General features: G+C 39.5%; 2 protein-coding genes across 2 annotated transcripts in view; one reads left to right on the plus strand and one right to left on the minus strand.

Moving 5' to 3' along the window:
• Positions 1-2,075: 2,075 nt before the first annotated feature.
• Positions 2,076-3,630, minus strand: TBCC (tubulin folding cofactor C). The gene has a single exon (XM_001362970.4). It carries the CDS (start codon positions 3,468-3,470, stop codon positions 2,358-2,360), a length of 1,113 nt encoding a protein of 370 aa, XP_001363007.1. The 5' UTR covers positions 3,471-3,630; the 3' UTR covers positions 2,076-2,357.
• A 147-nt stretch (positions 3,631-3,777) lies between these two features.
• BICRAL (BICRA like chromatin remodeling complex associated protein) overlaps positions 3,778-20,111 on the plus strand; it is a 98,142-nt gene continuing 81,808 nt past the window's right edge. The window contains exon 1 of the mRNA XM_007483931.3: positions 3,778-3,924. The gene's annotated coding sequence lies outside the window, so the exon portion shown is untranslated. The remainder of the gene's footprint in view (positions 3,925-20,111) is intronic.

Below are 20,111 nucleotides of genomic sequence, written 5' to 3' on the forward strand. Positions count from 1 at the left end.
TTATACAAAAGGTACTATATATCTCAATTAGTATTTGTCTCCAGAATCCTAGCACCTGTTTAAAGTGGGGAGGGAGTGGGGTGGGACAAAACATCCCTGAGATCTGGAAAATAAGTAAAATTTTTTGGCCCCTCTTTCATACCAGAGTATTTTTTCTTTTTCTTTTATGGGTGTTTACATTGTAAATTTTGGGTTAAGTATTTGGTCATAGATTATATGTAGGTCTATCCTTTGTGTGCCATCTGCTGCCTTTTGAGTTCTTTTTAGCAAACTTTAAATTTTTACCAATTTCAACATAAAAAAATAAATTGTGTATATTTATGATGATAAAGGATAAAATATATTTATATTATATAATACTATACATTTGTCTTATGCATTTGAGTTTCTAAACTTTTTCAGAGTTGGTCTTTGGTGCTTCTGCAAAACTTCCAAAAAATTCCTATTTAATTTCTTATGCCAACCTTTCATGTGCCAAAACTGAGATAGGAAAAGTCACACCGTGAAAGGGACACCAATATTCTTATTTTCTTGGTTTCTCTCCAGTAAAATAAGGGCTATATTATAGAATAGGAAACATGGATTCAAATCTCACTTCATATTTGATATTTATATTGATGATTTATGTCCCTGGGATTCACTTTTCTCTTGAGTTGGAATAGGTTGTAAATAAGGTCCCTAGCAGACTTAAATTTTTTCTCTTTAACAGGAAGTCTCCTCTTGTTTGTAATGAAAAGAACAGCGTATTTTGAACCAAAATATTCCTACCTCATTTCTTGCTGGTTCTGAAGACTTCCCGAGCAAGAACCAGAAAAACTACACCCAATGATCATATAAATGAATATATAATTATGATCATGCTCAAAATTCCCAAAAGAAAAAAAAAACGTTTTTTTTGCAGATAGAAGGGGTATAGGATATTGAATATTTTCTTGGACTTCAACAATATATTACTTAATTTTACTGAACTACCTTTCTTTTCTTTGTTAAAAGGGTTGGCTCTCTGGGGAAGGGAGGAATATATTTGGAAATGAATTTGCTTTTAAAAAAAAGATACCAATAAAAATTTAAGAGAAAACACTTCTGAGTATTTTTCTTATCAGTAAAAAAAAGGAACATAAACCCTATCTGATGGGGTTTTCTGTGGGAATTACATATATGCAAAGCTTAAGAGTTCTATGTAATAATTATAATAGTAATAGCTAATATTTATATAGCTTTTAGCATAGAAGATCCTTAACACCTATCATTTTCTTCATGTCATCCCTACACTTTTCTAAGAACATTACTTTTTAAAATCCTATTGCAATTTTACTTTTCACAGAATTGTGCTTATCATGACCTTTAAGAATTACAACCAAATTAACCACATTTTGAAGGATAACTAAAATGACTAAGGCTTTTTTTGAAAACCTCTAGTTACAAAATATAAAATACAGGTCTTATGAGATTTTAAAACAATAAGATTGAATACTTCACCTATAAAATTTCATAAAAGACTGTACATTTAATAACTTGTGGAGGTCAATTATTCTCTTAAAAAAATAGGAAAACTGAGATCAAAGAAAACCTTCAGATTGATCTGGTATTTGCCTCAATCCTCTTCCGCATTTAAACATATCTTGGGCCTAAAAAGGTTAACCTAGCCATTTACCCTCACAAAATAATTGCTTTCTGTACCATGCATCCCAGTTCATAACGGTAAAAGTTGTTCTTCTAAATCTTCTAAATCCTTAACAAATCACAAGGAAGTTTTGTGCTATATTAGCTCCATGCTAGATTTTGTGGATAAAAACAGTTGTGGATTTTTGTGGATAAAACCAATAAATTCAGCCCCAGGACTAGCTTCTGCAGTTAAAATCCTGAGCCCTAAATCGATATAAATGCTAGCCCAGTCTGTGTACCACTTAAGTAATAAATCAATCCTGAAATGAGAAACTGGGTTGACCTACAAAATAATTCAATAGCAACCTGCTGGGTGGCCTTAAGTAATATCACTTTTCTATACTAACTAGCAATAGGTGGTATTCTACAAGACACTAAAACTATGAACAAGAAATATATATAAACTCATGACTGGTTTCATTTTTATTCATCCCAATGGAGCCAACTCGAATCATCAATCATCAACAAAGAGCTAGAAAAATAAGATGACTATTTTAAAATTCTCCAACAGCAGAACACTACATTGTCTAAACGTGAGCTATTTACAATAGAAATTATAACGGAGAATCCTCACGATTGCCAGTATTAAGACACTGAAAACTTGTCATAAAGTGCAAGTGTTAAGAACAGGTGCATTGTGGCGTCCACTAGCTGGAAACAGTCAATTAGCAGGGGGAACCTTGACACTGCTATCAGTCCCACTGGATTATCCTCTCCTCTTCTGGAAGAATACTCCAGTTCGGGGAGGCCACACCTCGGGCCAACCAATTGAAATCGTCAACATCCCTCCAGTTGTTTTTGTTCCTATCTAGCCCAGACCCCTCAAAGTCCTGGTCGATCCCCGGGTAGCTCCAAGAATACGGGGCGAACTGGACACCGCTACAGTCCTCTACTATGGCTCGGCTGGTCACTTGCAGGAAGATGCGGGTGTCCCGGGTAGTGTGCGTGCGGAGCTGCTGACAAGCCACAGCCAGGACGCAGCCGATGCAGTCCTCCAGGAACACCGAGGTTGAGACGGGCCCGCAGAGCACCGTGCAGCCGCGGGCTTTGGTCAGCCGCAGCGTATTGGGGTTCCCGTACAGCCGGATCGTGCAGTCCGTCAGCCCGGTCAGGAGTATGTCGCGCTGGTGCAGCTCCTTCGCCTGCATCTGCAGGGTCTCTGACTCTCGATTGGAGAAGCCAGAAACAGAGGGGACTAGGACCCCGCCTAACAGCGGGGGCGTGGGCTGGGGCGGTGGCTGCTGCAGCTGCGGCGGCTTCTCCGGCGGTGGGGCCGAGGTTGCCGGGCTAGGGGCCGAAGCGGCAGGGTCCTTCCGGCGGGACTTGAAGGCGAAGCGCTTCTTGGGCTGCAGCTCCTGGCGCCGCTCGGCTAAAGCCCCCTGTAGCCGCGCCAGCGCCTCTTGACCGAGCCGCAAGTCGTAGGGCGCCAGGTAGAGCACGGCGTCGTTAAGCAGCTTTTGGAGCGCCTGCAGCCGCGAGGCAGCCTCGTCCAGCTTCGCGGGGTCCGCGCCCGGACCCGGCGCCTCCTGGTCCGCGCACCCCAGCAGCCGCTCCACGGCCTCCCGCTCGCGGGCGAAGGCGGCCGCGAAGAAGTCGCTCTTCTCCTCCTCCACCGTCTGGTTCTGCCGCTCCTGCTTCCGCCGCTCCACCTCCAATAGCCGCTCCTGTTCGCGCTTCTGGAGCCGCTCGGGCACCAGGCCCAGGCCTCGCCGGGGCCGACCCATGTCCCCATTAGCTGCGGGCGTGTCCACAGGAACAGCCGAAGCGGTGGACGCGGCTGAAGCCGCGCCGTCAGAGGCCTCCATCTTCCCTCTCCTCTCAATCAATCTCTCTCAGACTCTCAATCGCTTCCCGTCTCCCGCTACACACGCGCTCGGCAGGGCCTCTCACTAAGACCTCCTTTCATTGGTTTACGTAGGCGACGCCGCAGCCACGATCTCATTCTCGCTTGCTATTGGTCAATTCTACCCCTCCCCCAGCCTCTCTGAGACAGCGAAGCCAAGGAGTGGGAGGGAGTGTGCCTTAAGGGAGGAGGCGGGGGGAGGAGGGGCTCGGGGAGAAGAACGAAGAGGAGGATGGGGAGGGGGAGACGAAGGAGGAGGAGAACGAAGAGAAGGAGGAGGGGCGGGGCCGACAGGAGGGAGACAAAGGTCCCTGTCAAAGGGAGGGGAAAGGAGGGGTGGGAGGCGGGCTGGGGAAGGTTGTTTTTTTTTTTCCTCTCTCTCTTAAAGGGGCAGGACTTGTATCCGGGATTGTGGGGTGAGTTGCTGCAGCGGCAGCTGCACATGTGGGTTTGTTTATAAGAACAAGGTTAGAAACTCGCAGGCCTCCCCCTGCCCCCCCACCCCAGCTCCTCCCCGCTCCCCCTTACAGGCCTGAGACCTGCTGCTAGGGAGTTTGTGTGTTCGCTCCCAGGGAGGGTTCAGGTAGCGGTGAGAAAGATGGGGGGGGGGGGGAGGGAGAAGGGAGGCAGGAGAAAAAATATTGCACGGGCCAGCGGTGGAGGAACCAGCAGCTGGAACAGCTGGGGACCCGCTTGTCTGCCCTGCGTTCGCTTTCTCTTCCACGACTCCCCCCTACTCTCCACAGCTGCTCCAGCTGTCGCCGCCGCCCTGCCCCTGGCCACCCCCCAAACCCCTGCAGTTGTGCAGAGCGCGGCCTCCGCAGCAGCAGCTGTTGCTGGATCCCTGCAGACAAACCAGGCCTTCCCCTGGGGGAGAGGGGGGGCCAGAGAGAAAAGGAGTCAGGCGAAGGGATGGTGCCTTGGGGAGACGGGGACCCTCAAAATCAATTTAAACTGGGGAAATTGAGGTGGGGGTGTCCACTTCGAGAATGTGAGGGGAGATATGGGGGGGATTGAATTACTTTCCCCCACCTCCATCCGCAGCAATGGGAATGGTGGGGGTGGGGTGAAGATCCTACCCCCCCTTCCCTCTTCCTCCTTCACCTTACGCGCTCCCTTTCTCCGCCCCAACTGTACACAGCTGGCTGGGGGTGGGGGTGGGGTGAAAAATCTTAGTCTCTGAGCCGCTCGGGGGTTGCAGTCTGCGGCTCCCTTTAGAAAAAAAAAAAACTGGAGGGAAAATTGTTACATTATTTCTAGAGGCAGAGGGAGGAGTTTGTTACCGGAAGTGGATTAGGAAACCCAACCTAAAATACGGATTGTGGAAGAATGGGGGTAGAAAAAGCTTAAGATTGCGGACTAGTGGGAAAAGTCTTGAGAATCTGATGAGAGAGAGATGCTCCGCCCTCCTAAACTCTTTCCTCTAGAAGGAAGATGCAGTGGTCAATGGGCTCAAATCTATACCGGGTGGCAAAAACAACCTCTCATTCTCTCTTTTCCTCATCGCCTTCTGCCTCCCTCTTTTAATTAAGAAAATCGAAATTTGTCATCCAAAAACTTATCGTGACCACTGCATCCCTGATGCTAAGAAATATGGTTAAGAGACATTTACTAGTTAAAAGACAGCTCTCCAAAACCTTCATATCCCTCTCTATCTTTATTCCTCTGCCTTTTCGCTCCAGTTCTTTTATTGTCTTTGAATAAACTCCCTTGAATAGAATAACTCAGAGGCTAGTATTCATCAATGATGGCATCCTATGGCGAAATCATGCATCTTTTGAGGGTTGGTGAGGATCGTTGAAAAAGGGAGGGGTGAGTGATGGAAAGGAGATGTAGTGCTAGAGATACGATATTGGACTTGGTAGTATAATTAAAAGCTTATTGCGTTGATTTTTTCGATATCTGCTATTTTAGAAAAGGCATGGTTTTCTCAAATTTTGTTTCATGATCAAAATATGTGTGTTTTTATTAGCAGGTCTTTTTTTCCCCCTTGAAGGCAGAACAGCTAATGGTTTAGGAATAAAATACAATTATTTAATTTGGTAATTCCAAGTGAGGAATACAGTCTCTGCTTTGTGTCGCCGATCTTTAGTTAAATTTTTTTTTTAAAAAGCAACATATGAATCTCAAGATTCCCAGTTAGGAAAAAAAATAAATCTAACCTTTCTTTCCTTTTCAGAACTGGCCAATTTCCTCTTCTTTAATTGTAGCCAATTTTTAAACTGTATTGGTAGCTGAACAGGTCCAGTTCAAAAAAGGTTGTGATTAGAGATATACTCCACGTTGGTGACATGGACAGTCTGTCCTGAGTCATTATTTAATAATAATAATATCTAATTATAGGTGGTTCTATCAGACCATATGGGAAGTTAAGTTTTAAAAAAGCTTTTTTAGCAGCTTAAATTCTATCTAAAGTATTATTTCAGTTTAATATCAATAGGTAATAAGCCTGTGTAATTTTCAGTGTGACAACACCATACTTTTGAATGAAAAAAAAAAGAGAGAAGAAATCATGTAGGCCACCTACCTTGAATAGCACCTTCAGAGTATCTGGCTTAGAATGAACAGAGTGTATGGTAAAGTGGAAAATTTGATGAATATGGAGTCAGAGGACATGAGTGTGAATCCTAGACCTTGTGACCTTGGACAAAAGACATTTAACCTCTTGGGGGACTCCTACTTCTTCATCTGTAAAATGAGGGGACTGTCCTTTCAGCCCAAATCTCTGATCCTATGAGGTCATTGGCATAATTTTTGATTAGGTTAGAAGTCTCTGGGAGATTTCTCAGAGACATTTTCTAATCAAGTTCTTTTAAGAGGTCAGCATGGATCAGCATTTAGGTTTAATAGTTCTTGGATGATATGCTGAAATAGAAGACTTCTAGATTTTTGAAATAACAGTCCTTTGTTCTAGTTCATTAAGCAGAAGAAGATAAAAAGTTCAGCACTATTCTGACATTGATACTCATAGAGTATTCACTGTGCACTATGCATTATTAAAGCTGATTTCTAGCTTGCCAGCAGTAAACAATGATTTTGTTGGGGGGAGAAAGTAGATGATATACTGTAAAATGAATTATGGTACATCAGTATCAAAGCATATATAGGGGTTCATGTCCAGACTTCTACTTCTGAAAAAGTACTACAAGGTATCATGCAATAAGGAATTTTGAAAAGAAAAAAATCTTAATGCCCTTCTGTGTTTTTCATCTTTTAAGTTTCCAAATAGAAATTTCAAGGTTCATTTCCTTAGTTAAGTTTTCAATATGTGTTATCTGTATACAATTTTTCATTATAGTTTACAGAATGACTAGTATTTTACTCATATTAACAACTTGAATTTATATAACACTTTAAAGTTTACAGAGCATTTCCTTACAAAAACCTGTGAGGTCAGCAGGGCAAACATTATTATCCTCGTTTTTAAGATGAGAAAACTAAGGATTAGAAAGACAAAGTAATTTTCCTAGCCCTAATAGTTAGAACTTGAACCTAGGTTCAATAATGTAATTATTATACCAGGCTACCATAGACTCAAATGAAGAGGCTTAGAGGCTTGTATGGAAGCCTACTCATACAGACATTCATGTAGGTGAGAAGAGACCTGAATTTGGAGTCAGAGGCCCTAGACCTGTGTTGGGGAACCTGTGGCACATATGCTGGAGCATGCAAGAGGGGGCTGTTCCCTTCTCCTTCTCCATGCACAACTGAGGACATTTCTGACATGACCCAACCTTATGTCCATCAGCTCAATGGGAGGGCTTCCTCCCTCCCCTGTCTGGTGTAAAGGGGCTGGGGGAGGGGGACTCGAATGCAGCATGAAGGTTGAAGTTTGGGCACTAAGAGGTTCACCATCACTACCCTAGACTCTGATGTTGTTATTGTAGTTCAGTCATTTCAGATCTGTCTGACACTTCACTTGGGATACTGGAGTAGTTTGCCATTTCCTTCATTTTACAGATGAAGAACCTGAGGCAAGCAGGATTACGTGACTTGTACAGGGTCATCCAGCTAAAGGCCATATTTTAACTCAGGAAAATAAATCTTCCTGTCTTTAGGCCAAACATTCTATCCACTATACTATCTAGCTTCCCCAGCTCTGATATAGTTAATAATAATAACCAGGGGGCAGCCGGGTAGCTCAGTGGATTGAAAGTCAGGCCTAGAGACGGGAGGTCCTAGGTTCAAATCTAGCCTCAGACACTTCCCATCTGTGTGACCCTGGGCAAGTCACTTGACCCCCATTGCCTAGCCCTTCCCACTCTTCTGCCTTGGAGCCAATACACAGTATTGACTCCAAGATGGAAGCTAAGAGTTTAAAAAATAATAATAATAACCAACATTTGCATATTACACTAAAGATTAAAAAGTACATTTGATGATACATGTAAAACTCAGTTGAATTGTTCTTTGGCTATGGGAGGGGGATAGGTGGAAGAGAGGGAAAGAACATGAATCATGTAACCATGGAAAAATATTCTAAATTAATTAAATTTTTAAAAAGTACATTTGAACCTCAACAATATGAGGGAAGTACTTAGAAGAATTATTAGAAAGTGTAAAGGTAGTAGATAGAATTGTTGTATTAGAAGTCTAGAAGACTAGAGTTCAAATCTCATCTCTGGGATACACTAGCTATGTCACAGTTGGCAAGCTATTTAATGTGCTTAAGCCTCTGTTTCTTACATGATCCCAGTACCTACTGCACAGGGTTGCTATGAGGTTTATGTGAGATCATATTTGAAAAGTGCTCTATAAAGATCAATTTTCACTGTTTCCCCCTTTTCCAAATGAAGAGACAGGGCTAGAGAGGGGAAATGAAAATGGAAGCAAATTCTGGTGTCCTCAAGGCTTGTGGAAGCTGTGTGGTCCTCTCCAGTTTAGCATTTTCCAGTATATTTGATGGAGTTCTTCCTTCCATTTTCACTCACTAGGTGATGTTAGACATAAAGTTCTTTTGCCAAATTCCTTTAAATTTAAGATATTGGTATGCCTGGAGTCTTCAAATTAAATTTTCATTTTGCTATCTTTTTTTCTCTTTGATATTTGTAGGTGGTGTCATACTGCTTGATGTTCTTTATTATCTTAAATGTTTCTAATTGTGGTCATCTTAATCTTACTCAGACATCTAGATAGTTCCAGATACCAGATCTTGTCATGGGTAGGGATTATGTCTTTCCTCTATATGGTATATTCTTCTATTCTTCTCTAGATTTTTCCTTAGGCTTTATCTCAATCAGTGCTTCTCAAACATTTTGGTCTTGGGACCCTTTTAAACTCTTAAAAATCGTTGAGGATGTCAAAGAACTTTTGTTTATGTGGATTATATCCATTGATATTTGCTGTATTCAAAATTTAAATCAATAAAATTTAAAAATGTTTATTAATTCATTTAAAAATAAGAAATGTATTACATGTTAACATAACATCTTTTATGAAAATATAACAATATTTTCCAAAATAAAAAATTTGAGAATGACATTGTTAAAGAGATTGGCAAAAAGATGTAAATATCCTTAATTACATATTTTGTCAATATTTACCATATTTTTATTTACATGTTTTTGCCAATGTCTTCAATGGCTAGCTCAATAGGAAATGGCTAGATTCTAATAAATACTTCTGTATTCAGGGGCAGGTAGGAGATTCATTAGATTGAGAGCCAGGCCTGAAGTTGGGAGGTCCTGGGTTCAAATGTGTCCTCAGGGTATTTCTAGCTCTGTGACCTTGGGCAAGTCACTTGACCCCAGTTGCCAACCCCTAACCACTCTTCCACCTTGGAAGCAATATACAGTATTGATTCAAAGGTAGAAGGTAAGGGTTAAAAACAATACTGCTGTATTCCATCATTGCAATATGTGATTTTGATTGAAGTATATGAAGAAAATCCAACCCCACACAGATGTGTAGTTGAAAAAAGGAGAATTTTAATAGACAAATAACATCTTGGTAATTTCATAAAAATAGTTTTAATCTATTGAACTTCCTTACAGCGTCGTGAGGACCCCCCAGAGGTCTGGGAGCTACACTTTGAGAACCACTGATCTAAATGTATCTTCTATTGATTCTTACTTCTCACATGGACTCAATGTGCTTATATTGAACTTAATTGTGCTCTTGCATTATTTGAATAATTAATAATTTATCATTTGTTATCTCGGGCTGAAATGGGCTGGACTTAATTCAATAGGCATTTATAAAATTTCTACTGCCCTCAGAGCATTAAGGCAGGGGATGGGGGAGATACAAAGTTTATATATGGTACTCTCTGCCTTCATGTCTAGGAGGAAGATAATATGACTATGCTGATCACTATAAAATGATACAATATTGCATGATAAATATGCATAAAGAAGTTTTAAAACAAATTATTTCATGGAGATCAAGGAGATAAAGTCATAACACATCCAGGGAGTCAAGAAAGGCTTTATGGAAGTAGCATGAGTTGGATATTAAAGGATGGGTAAGAATTTAACCAAAGAAGTCTCAGGGGTGGGGAACAACATGTGCAAAGGCACAAAAGTAGAAGAGTACTTGTATGTTCAGGGAATAAAGAACAGAAAGAAGTCCAGTTAGGCTGAAGCATTTTATTCCTGCTGTGTGTTTACTATATATTCTCTATTCAGAGATAGAGAGAGACACATCAGAACAGAGCCCTGTTGATTTTTCAAGTGAGACCCGGATTTTAAAAAAATTATTAGTAATAAAAATAGTATTTATATAGTACTTTAAGGTTTTGCTGAGCATTTTACATCTACAATCTATCTCATTTGATCCTCATAATAACCTTGTGAAATAGGTACTATTATTATCCCTATTTTACTGATGAGGTAAGGTAGTTAATGACTTATCCAAAATCATATAATTATTAAGTGGAAGAATCAGAATTTGAACCTACATCCTTTGTCTCCCCAATTCACTATACCATCCTGCTTCTTCCTTCGTAAAAATAAAGATTTCTCCAGAGAAAGAACTGTTAGATTCAGATGGATGTGGATCAAGGAATACTGTCTTTCACATTAGTGTATTTATGGTTTTATTTTGGTGTTTGGATTTTGTATGAGTATGTTCTTCCAACAATGACCAATATGGAAGTGCATGATGATAAAAATAAAATTTTAATTTAAAAACCATTGAAAGCTGAAAAAAAATAAAGATTAGTATTTTATCTCATGATTTAAATATATATGTGTATATATATATATGTATTTTTTAAGCCCTTATCTTCTCTCTTGGAATCAATATTGCGTATTGTTTCCAAGACAGAAAGGCGGTTTGCCCAGGGTCACACAGCTAGGATGTGTCTGAGGTCAGATTTGGACTCAGGACCTCCCATCTCAAGGCCTGCCTCTCAATACACTGAGCCACCTAGCAGCCCACATTTTTTAGTATATTTTGCTGTAGGTTGTTTTATTTTAAGTACTACATGGTAGTATCACACAACTCCTTAGAGGTCTAAGATAAACTAGGGAAATCCTTTGAGGAATTTTCAAATAAAGCCACATAAGATTTGTTCTTTGCCCTCTTGGGGGGCTCGCTTTAGTGGTAGTTTCTCCTCTTTGGAGGTCTTCCAGCAGAGGCTAGATATCCATTTGGTTGATATATTGATATGCTTTAGAAGGGATTCTTTTCTGCTATGGATTGTATCAGTCATCTAGGTAGAGCAGGTGAAATCAGGCCTGAAGTTAGGAGGATTCATCTTCCCAAGTTCAAATCAGGCCTCAGACACTTACCAGCTATGTGACCCTAGGTAAGTCACTTAATGCTATTTGCCTCAGTTTCCTCATTTGTAAAATAAGCTGGAGAAAGAAATGGCAAGCCACTCTAGTATTTTTGCCAACAAAACCCCAAATGAGGTCACAGATGACTAAACAACAACATGGATTGGATCAGATGATGGTCACTGATATCCAATGGTGTGTTAGCTCCTCTAAGGGTGGAAAAATACAGAAGACACACTTTAAAATTTAATATATATTATTATCATTTTTCCATGACTATATTAAGTCCAGACAATCAATACAACAATTAAGTCAAGTCTTGATTTGTAGTATTTATTTATTTCCGAAGTTTAATTGCTCATGCTGAAAATTTAACAATTGAACTCTTTGAGAGGTAGCCCCAGCATACCTCTTGCAAAGATCCATTCAACTCTGAGATTCAATGATTCTGTATCCTTAAAAGATTGCTTAAGCAAGTTAATTTGTCTCAATCTAGAAAAAAAATAACTATTTGATCACTAATAGCACAGACATCATTTTTGTATCTCACTGGGTAAGATACAAAAGTTTAGTTTAAGGCACAGTACCTTTCTGATTTCTGTCCTGGTTTAAAGATAACTAAAAGGGTATGATACATAGTACTATAATACAAAGAAACATGTCCTTGCACAAAGTACTCTATTGAGGGCCAAATGCCACTTCACAGATTTCTAATTGATTGTTTTTTCTTTTCTGGGGAAATCTAGTGCTTTTTATTTTTTTAAACAAGTTTTTAGGGGTAGCTAGGTAGCACAGTAGAGCACCAGGCCTGGAGTTGGGAGGACCTTGTTAAAATCTGGCCTCAGATACTTCTTAGCTACGTGACTCTGGGGAAGTCACTTAACTCCAATTGCCTAGACCTTGCAGATTTTAGAATTGATACTAAGAGGATAAGGGTTTCCTTTTCTTAAAAAATTGATGCATTTTTCAAAAATTCTTTTCAGTTACAAATTCTCCTTTAGTCCCTCCTGCACCCATTGAGAAGGCAGGAAATACAATATTCATTATTGATATGAAATTATGTAAGACATTTCCACATTAGCCATGTTGTGGAATTAAAAATAGACAAGAAAAAGAAAATGAAAGAACTATGCTTCAATCTGAACTCAGATTTCACCAATTTTCTCTCTGGAGGTAGATAGCATTTTTCATCATGAATCCTTTGGAATTGTCATGGATAATCGTGTTGATCTTGATTATTATTACAATACTGCTATTAGTTTATACTTTGTTCTCTTGGTTCTACTCACTTCACTTCATATCAGTTCATACAAGTCTTCCCAAGTTTTTCTATAACAATCCCTTTCATCATTTTTTATAGCATAATAGTATTTCATTACAATCATATATGACTTGTTCAACCATTCCCCAACAGATAAGCATCCCCTCATTTTCCAATTCTTTGCCACCACAAAAGGAACTGCTATAAATATTTTTGAATATGTGGTTCTTTTATTTATTTTTATCATTCTTTTAAAAATTTTTTTTATTTAGAATATTTTTCCATGATTCATGATCCTCTCCCATCTCTTCCCCCCTCCTAAAGCTGATAAGCAGTTCCACTGGGTTATATGCATGTATCATTTTTCAAAACCTATTTCTATTTAATTCATATTTGCAGTAGAGTGATCCTTTAACATCAAAAGCCTAATCACGTCCCTATGGCACTATGTGATCAATCATATATTTTTCTAATGCATTTCTATATCCACACTTCTTTCTCTGGATGTGGATAACATTCTTTCTTCCATGTTCCTCTGGACTGAACTGGGTCATTGCATTGCTACTAGTAGAAAAGTCTATTACATTTGATTGTGCCATAATGTATCAGTCTCTGTGTATAATGTTCTGGTTCTGCTCTTTTCACTCTGCATAGATTCCTAGAGGTCGTTCCAGTTACGTGGTTCCTTTAAGAAATCTCTATCAAATTGACATAGAATAGCAATATTGCTGGGTCAGAGAATATGCACAGTATAGCCCTTTGGGCAAAGATACAAATTGTTCTACTAGAATGGTTGAACCAGTTCACAACTTCACCAGCAATGCATGAATGTACCTATTTTTCTCTATCCTCTCCAGCATTTGGCATTTTCTTTTTCTGTCATCTTAGCCAATCTAATGGGTGTGAAAACCCCAGATTCATTTTAATTTAGATCTCTCAAATAGTGATTTAGAACATTTTTCACGTGCCTGGTGTTAGCCTTGATTTCTTCTGAAAGCTGCCTGTTCATATTCTTTGATCATTTATCAGTTAGGGAATTTTTATAAATCTTGCAATTCTCTATATATTTGAAAAATGAGGCTTTTATCAGATAAACATGTTGTAAACTCCCCCCCCCCCCCCCCAGTTTCCTGCTTTCTAATTCTGGCCATATTGTTTCGCTTATGCAAAACCTTTTTTTTTTACTTTTAATCAAAATTGTCCATTTTCCCCATAAGGGTTCTCTTTATCTCTTCTTTGGTCACAAACCCTTCCTTTATCTATAGATCTGATGGATAATTTCTTCCATGTTCCCCTAATGATTATTTATGATATCACCTTTCATGTCCAAATTTTGAGCTTATCTTGGTACATGGAGGGAGATGCTGGTTTATAGCTAGTTTTTGCCAGACTGCTTTCCAGTTTCCTAGCAATAGCTTAGATCTTTGGATTTATTGAATGTCTGATTACTATAGTCATTTGCTTCTGTACGTCATGTGTCTGATCTAGTCCATTGATCTACCACTCTGTTTATTATCCAGTACCAGACTTTTGATGATTAACACTGTAATATAGTTTGAGATCTAGTACTACTTGACAGTCTTTCTGTACTTTTTTCATTGATTCCCTTGTTATTCTTGACCTTTTATTTCTCCTGATGAATTTCATAATTATTTTTTCTAGCTCTATAAAATAATTCTTTGGTAGTTTAATTTGAATGACATTAAATAAATAAATTCATTTAGTTAATATTGCCATTTTTATTATATTAGGTTGCCCTACCATGAGCAATTTATGTTTCTCCAGTTGTTTAGATCTGTATTTGTATGAAGTGTTTTGTAATTGCATTCACATAGTTCCTGTGTATTGGCAGGTAGATTCCAAAGTGTTTTAAACTGTCTCCAGTTGTTTTAAAAGTAATTTCTCTTTCTTTCTCTTCCTTTACTATCTCTTTCTGATTTTAGATGTCATTTTTAATATCACTAAAATCTCGCTAGCCTCCCTTCCCCTCCCCTGTCCCAGAGAACCATCTCATGTAACAGATAATATTTTTAAAGGAAAAGAAGAGGGAAAAAATCAGGAAAATTCATGAGAACACTGAAAAATTCTGAAAATATATCCAGTGGGTTCCATCTCTGCAAAGGGTGGGATGGGGGCATCTGCTCTTAGCTCTTTTTTGGAGATATGCTTGTTCTTTGTAATTTAGTAACATTTACTTTTGATTGTTTTGTGGTTGCTCTTTCAAATGAAATAATTATAAAGTGATTAGTACATATCTTTGGCAATCATAAGCTCTACATGAATATTGGCTATTATTAACATTGCTAAATGTTATACAAGTATTTCTTAAATTATACATAAACAAGTCTTTGCCTATTTTTCTTTACATAGTACTACCAATCTTTGAGGAAAAGGTGGAGGTCTAAACCTATGATTCCATCCATGTGGAAAACTCATCCTAATGAGCAACCTCCCTCTAACTGGAGATAGAATGATTAGAGAATCGACAGCTGTTTGCAACTTCTAGTCTTCAAAAAGTGCCTAATGAGATAGATGTATTTCAGAAAAGGAACTCTGAACTCGGGGCTTCCTGACTTTGACACCAGCTTTCTATCTACTGCACCATACACTCTCTCTCTTATATTCTTAAAATGGTCTGATGGGTTAATGATCTGATGAAACCATTCGCAAGCCACATCAAGTCTATAGACTGTATGTCCTAAGCGATTTTGAAAGCCAAACCTGATAAGGAAGAAGTAGGAGGCAAGGTTGACTCTAAAATTTTATTGACAAGAGTCTAGCAAACTCTTGAGGCTGCCATCCACTGGCTGCGCTGCTTGATGAGATTGCTATGATGCTCAAATGAAGCCTCAGTTCTGACTGTTAAGAACTTTAGTGGTCAGTTCCTCTAGAGGGTATCAGGCACTGAGCAAACTTGTCCATGCCACACTCAAACTTACCTGATAGTGATTTGTACTCAAATCTCAAAATATTGATTTTTGATGGGAGATAATTTATGCCAACAAATTGGATATCCTTGTTAACTAGGCAGGGTATTGACATTATTGATATTAAGATATATAGGGAAACAGAATGGGGACCATGAATAAGCAAACTCCGAAGATGCCCACAAGATATATATGTTATATGTGGGGGGTGCTTTTTACTACTGTTTTTTTGGTAAATATATATATATATATATGTATATATATATATATATATAATATTCTAAAACCCTTACTTTCCATCTTAGTAACAACTCTAAGACAGAAAAGCAAGGGCTAGGCAATGGGGGTTGTGACTTGCCCAGGGTCATATAGCTAGAAAGTGCCCAAGACCATAGTGTCCTCCTAATTCAAGATGTGGCGTTCTATTTACTATACTACCTATCTGCCCTTGAAGGCATATATTTTTAATGCCATAAATGTTTTCTTTCCGTGGCATTTCAGCATTTATCTTGTGACCAGTCACATTGAATGTGTTATAGCATAATTTCCATGCTTCCAGTGTATGGTAACATGCATTTTTCAAATCTTTTTAGAATGTCCAGAAGTCTTAATGGAGTTTTCCTAGGAAACCTAATGAATAACCAGAAGGATGCCTAGAGATTTAGAGTATAAAGAGTTAGAAAGCCTTAAGGACCATTTTGGTTAATCTGTGGTAGTCTGATGAGTACATTCCTGTCCTACTGACAAAACAGGGCAAGTCTTACATTCATGTTATCCAAGCATAGACCCTCTCACCTGGAGGGAAACTAAGTTTCATGATGGCAGAGAACTTGTTATGGAGAAATTTTGAATCCCCTCTTCCCCCATCTCTACTCCTAGCACAGAGTAGGCATTTCATGTTTTCTAGTGGGCTTTCAAAAATATAGATTGTCACCTTTTTTTTTTATCTTTGAATGTCTTTCCTAAGGCCTGGCACAAAATCCTTTAATAAATCTTTGCTGGATTGAATTGTTAAAATTCCTATTCTGTAACTCTCATTTTCTGAACTCTAAAACTACCACTGCCTAGCAGTTTGCTTTTGTTGTCCTCATTTCACCCTTATTTTCAGCAGAGTTTAATTTCATGGCATGTTGGTTTCCAAGTTTATATCTTGTTTTTCCTTGATTACCTTTTAGGTTGGCTGCTTTCCAGTGACAGCTAGGAAATCACCTATATCTCTGATAAATCACTTATTCAGAGAAGTTGCTTTTGGATGTGTTTCCTGGAGATAACGAATTCTTTCCAAAGTGTATGTGGCTTCTTTCCCCCCCATATTACACACACACACACACACACACACACACACACACACACACACACACATTTTTTAACTTTTGAATTTTTATTGTTTAGGGTTTGTGGTAGCCATTGTTCATATCCCATAAGCCCAGAGATTGAGTCCAAGAAAACAGTCCCAAGGGGAACTCCTATGGCATGGGCAAGACTGTCTAGTTCTCAACATTTATTGTATGTCCTTTGCCAGAGCAAGGACAGGCTAGAGATCTCACCCAAGAAAACAAAAGCTATCCATAGTCCTTAAATAATCTATGTATAACTGTGGAAGATAGGATACTGTAGGTCTGATAGGTTAAGAACACCAAAGAGCCATAGCAACAGACATTATTGCAGAGTACAGAAAAAACACTGAGTCAGAGAATCATAGAATTTGTGAGCTGAGAAGGTGCTCAGCAGCCACTTGGTCAATCTTTACTGAAAAGGAGTCTTCTACTATGGTATAGCCAATAGATGATCATTGAACCTATACTTGAAGACCTCTAAGGAAGAGAAACTCAGCATCTTTCAAGGCTTTAACCATTAGAAAGTTTTCTTGGCATGAAATCTATACATTATTCATAATCCTACCCTCTGGGGACAAATAGAATTAAACGTAATCCATCTTCTACATTATAACCCTTCAAAAGTTTGAAGACATAGCTGTGTTCTCCTAAGGGCCTGTCTTCTCCCAGGCTAAATGTGCCTAATTCTTTTAGCTTACTGTTATGTGATTTGAGCAAAGGGATATTGCCCTCCTCTGGACATTCTGCAGTTTATGTGTCCTTTTTGGTTCCCAGAATTTAACACAATCCTCCAAATGAGATCTGATCAGAGTAGAGTACACAAAGATGATACCTCCCTATTTCTGGAAGCAGTGCCTCTCAATGTAACTCAAAGTTTGCATTAGGATTTTTTACTGCCACATTACTCTGCTGACTCATTGAGTTTACAATCCATTTTAGGTCCATCCTCTTTAGGTCTTTTTTTTTTTTTTCAGAAAAATCATTCTTTCTAACCATACCTCTCCCATCTTATACTTTTTTTTTTTAACTTTTACCATCAGTCTTAGTATTGATACTAAGCATCAGCTCCAAGGCAGGAGAGTGTTAAGGTCTAGACCAGTGGTGGCAAACCTATGGCATATATGCCAAAGACAGCACACAGAGCTCTCTCTGTGGGCATGTGGCCACCCCCCCCCCCAGACTTTGTTAATAGAGAGGCAGAGGGACCCAGGCAAAGCTGCTCCCCTCCCCCTCTTCACTGTACATGACATTTTTCCCCCTTCCCCTCTGTCCAGCAGCCCAATGGGAGTATATAGGGGTTAAGGTAGGCGGCTTCCAGGTGGCAGAGTTGAAGGGGAACAGAGTGCTTGGGCCACTCCCCTCCCCCTCTCTACACTTACTGAGGACATTTCTCATATGACCCACCCCTCGGCTAGTAGCTCAATAGGAGCTCTTCCTCCCTTCCCTATATGAGGTAAGGGTGGGCTGAGCCTGGCACTCTGTGGGGGGGTGGGGCACAGCACACCACATGGTCTCAGGAGGTGGGGCATGGCATGCAGTCTCTAAAAGGTTTGCCATCACTGGTCTAGGCAATTGGGGTTAGGTGACTTGCCCAGAGTCATATAGATAAGATATGTCTAAGGCCAAGTTTGAACCCACAATCTCCAGTCTACTGGCCTGTGTCTCTACCGCCTGAGCCACCTAGCTGCCCCCCACCTTATACTTTCAAAGTTGATTTTTTTATTCCTCAATTTAAGACTTTACTCTTGTGCCTTATGAAATTTATTTTATTAATTCATCTAATACTCCAGCCTATTACTATCCTTTTGGATCCTTACTGTGCTATTCAACGTCACAGCTGTCCCTCCCAACTTTGTATCACCTGCATATTTGATGAGCATTCTATGTATGCCCATTTCCAAGACATTTTTAGCAACCTTAGACATTGGTCTTGGAGACAGAGGGGCCCAGCTTCGCTTTTATTACTAAGCTGTGTGACTTTGGATAAATCACTTAACTCTTTGGACCTTCGTTTTCTCCTGGGGAGAATGAGGAATTGGACCGGTTAACCCCTTCTACCTGAATCTCTGATCTTGAGTTTCTAAATATTATATGTTAGGAATAATCAGAGAGAACCTAAGGGTCAACAAAATTCTAACTATGTATATGAACAGCATCAGAATGATTGATTCTATTGGGCATTTGCCATCATTTATTGGTTAGTATTGACATGCCATGGTTTTTAATTTGGGCAGAATTTTTTTCCCCTTTTTCATTTGGTCCAGTTGATAGAAACAGCTTGGGGAGAGAGAAACCATTCAAGTTGAGGTAAAGTAAGCACCCTCTCTGGCTACCTTTTACCCTCTACATGAATGGCTTCCTTTCTGAAGTAGAATTGGAGGAGAGTTTTGAGGTTTTAGTCTATGTCTCCATACTTAATTTTCCCACAGTTTGAATTGTCAGATATCTATTTAATAAAAAAAAAAGTCAGTGGTTTTGTGAAGGAAATGAGAGGGAATACAGGGAGGAGACTGGCATCTTTAATGTGGATTTTGCTCCTGCATTATATTGTTCCCAGAGAAGTGGCTTTTCTCTCTAAACATATCTGCTTAGGTAATGAATACTAAGATAGTTCTTCTGGCTCTAAAATAGCTTCTTACTGTTCCTCCCATACAATATCATCTCTGTGCTCCTACAATGCACTCCCTCTTCAGTTCTGCCTGGTAGAACTCTTCATTTCTTTCCAATGTTAGTTCAAGTGCCACTCTCCACAGGAGGCCTTTCCTGATTCCCCTCAACTGATAGTGCCTCCCTGCACACACCCTCCAAATTGTATTTATTTATATTGTATTTAGCTTGTATCTATTTATACACGTACATTTTGTTTCCCTGGAGGGACTGTAAATTTCTTAATGGTAGAGACTCATTTTTGTCTTTGTATCCTTAGCATGTGGCACAGTGTCTGGTAAAGAGTAAGGGTTTAATAAATGTTTGTTGGTTAAGTGGTAAGGATTCTAGGAGGTCCAAGGGTGACTGTTATTGACTGGGTAAGGACTGGGCATATCCAGAAGTTATACCTTTAAGAAGTTAGCTTTCAAGTTCTGACATCAGCCCAGATAGGAGCCAGGAAGTCAAACCCTGAGAAGGAATCATTCTTTACCTCTTGGGGGCAAAGAGTAGTGGATTCCTTTCTCCTTCCTCCCCACCCCTGACTTTATTCTTCTAGTAGGAGAGACTGTACCCAGCAAGGTAGTAGCTAGTTAGTTCAAGAGAATTTGAAGTACAGTATAGTTGAATGCATCCAATATGTAATAAATTAAGTGCCTATTGTGTGCCTGGTGCTGAGCTATGCTCTGGGGATACAAATACAAAAAAGAA

The sequence above is a fragment of the Monodelphis domestica genome, chromosome 2 (assembly GCF_027887165.1).
Source record: "Monodelphis domestica isolate mMonDom1 chromosome 2, mMonDom1.pri, whole genome shotgun sequence".
NCBI lineage: Eukaryota > Metazoa > Chordata > Mammalia > Didelphimorphia > Didelphidae > Monodelphis > Monodelphis domestica.

Coding starts and splice junctions, on each gene's coding strand:
- TBCC (XM_001362970.4), bottom strand. CDS start 3,470: ATGGAGGCCTCTGACGGCGCGGCTTCAGCCGCGTCCACCGCTTCGGCT.